The sequence below is a fragment of the Poecilia reticulata genome, unplaced genomic scaffold (genome assembly GCF_000633615.1).
Source record: "Poecilia reticulata strain Guanapo unplaced genomic scaffold, Guppy_female_1.0+MT scaffold_240, whole genome shotgun sequence".
Classification (NCBI taxonomy): domain Eukaryota; kingdom Metazoa; phylum Chordata; class Actinopteri; order Cyprinodontiformes; family Poeciliidae; genus Poecilia; species Poecilia reticulata.
The window spans coordinates 243191-245070 of NW_007615030.1; the positions used below are offsets into that span (position 1 = coordinate 243191).

The 1880-nt window shown below is 41.6% G+C and overlaps 1 protein-coding gene across 1 annotated transcript in view; it reads right to left on the reverse strand.

The window, feature by feature from the left end:
* Positions 1 to 1880, reverse strand: part of ftsj1 (FtsJ RNA 2'-O-methyltransferase 1) — a 12934-nt gene that overhangs the window by 5776 nt on the left and 5278 nt on the right. The window contains exons 2-6 of the mRNA XM_008402579.2: positions 1047 to 1116; positions 838 to 931; positions 593 to 671; positions 467 to 519; positions 346 to 399 (exon numbers count right to left, since the gene is read on the reverse strand). Coding sequence (XP_008400801.1) covers positions 346 to 399; positions 467 to 519; positions 593 to 671; positions 838 to 931; positions 1047 to 1116 — 350 coding nt within the window. The remainder of the gene's footprint in view (positions 1 to 345; positions 400 to 466; positions 520 to 592; positions 672 to 837; positions 932 to 1046; positions 1117 to 1880) is intronic.

A 1880-nucleotide genomic window follows, 5' to 3' on the forward strand; every position in this document is an offset into this window, starting at 1 on the left:
TAGCCGTTCTTCTTTGATTTACAATTTTGACTTCTAATGATTCACTTCCTGCTAGAGAGCCCCCTGGTGGTTGAAGAAAAATCCACAGAAAAACCACAGCGGGCTACAATCCGCATGGTTCAAAGTTAAGGAAAAAAGTAACAGTTTATAGTCCGGAAAATACGGTACCRTAGTGAAATTGAATAATTTCCACGGCACACCTGACGATCACTCACGGCACACTAGTGTGCCGCGGAACAGTGGCTGAAAAACACTGGATTAGACAAGCAGCTGTTTCGTTCACACCTGTTCACAGTAAACAGGTGTGAATTTAGGAAGTCTTAGAGGAAGACAGAGTGATCCAACCTTGGCTACAAAAGTTCCTCCAGGTGTCAGGATGTGAGTGGTGATGTTCAGAGCCTGGAAAACACACAGATGTCAGTGTCACACCACCAAACCTCACAAAGAACAACACCTCTGTACTCACAGCTAATAGGAGCTGAGCCTGGATATACTCATCCACATCATGGAGTCCAGTTACTATGGAGACAAAACAGGAAGGAAATTCAGAAGACGAAAGCAGAGAAGAAAGGCGGGTCAATGGGGACCTGACCGTCTGGAGCTCCATCACACACCACCAGGTTGGCTGGCTGTCCCTCGAAGTGGCGGATTATCTCTTTAGCTGTGGACACCTGGGGAAAGAAGACATGAGTGTGAGTAACAGCATGCTCCCCTCACCTCAGTAACTTTCTTGCTATAGTTAATGACATTTCAGATCACAAAAACCATATCAGCAAAAACTGCAATTGGTGCACCCCGAGAAAAAATCTGTTGATTCTTTATGGATTTGTTGAGCACCTTAGTGATGTCTCCCTGAATCTGAGTGACTCCTGGTAGAGGAGCCATGGCCTGCAGGTCCACTGCAACAATCTTCACCTCCTCCTCTCTGCCTCTGCATTGGAAAGAATAGAACAATCTAGGTAGGCTCAACATGAACTTCAAGCGTTTATTGCAGGTTTCAAATCTTGGACAGTTTTCTAAAGATGTAGAATACAGAGGAAGAAGACCTGAGTTTGCGGCTGAGAGCCTGACTCCAGCTGCCTGGTGCTGCACACAGATCCACGGCTCGGTTCACACCTGACACACAGAACAGGAGCAGAACTTCTATATCTCCATAGAAACCAGGCTCATATAATATACATATGATTATATACGATCAACTTAGTGGATGATCGTATATCATCCACTAATGAAATCAATGTTGATAAAACAACGGTATGAATATCTTTGTGTAATTGGTTCATAGCAAACAGACTTCAGTCATCTTTCTAGGGTTGTGTAATTATATAGATTTTATGATATTTATTTAAATTTTTTTCCCTCGGAAAATATTAAATTTTCATCCACGAGTAGTGATACACAAGCCCTTAGGGTCTTATTAGTGTCTTTAACATGTAAAATTTGTGGCGGGCAGCATAGCAGCAAGACTCTGCCTCCCTTTCAGCTTGTGCTTTAAGTGCACATTATAAACTACACACCTGTTTGTAAATTATGTTACTAGGCCAAGTAAAACCAGAGTTATGCTACAATAAGTAAATCATATTTTTCAGAATGTCAGAAAAGTGTCAAAAACCGGCTTTTCTGGGAATGTGAAAAGAAATGAGCTTACAAAGATAAAAAATTAAACGCAACATTAGATTCTTTTGTTATTGGAAATCTCAACACTTCAACAAATAACGATGGGCTGTATTTTGTTGCTAAGAAACAAAGTAAAGTTGCACAAGTAATTGTGCAAGAGAAGTGGATCTGTGGAGCGGAGCAGCAGCAAACGCAGTGAGATTGTGAAATTAATGCAAAGTTTGGACATTGGAGCGACTGGAGGCTTAGTAATTTGCTTTTAG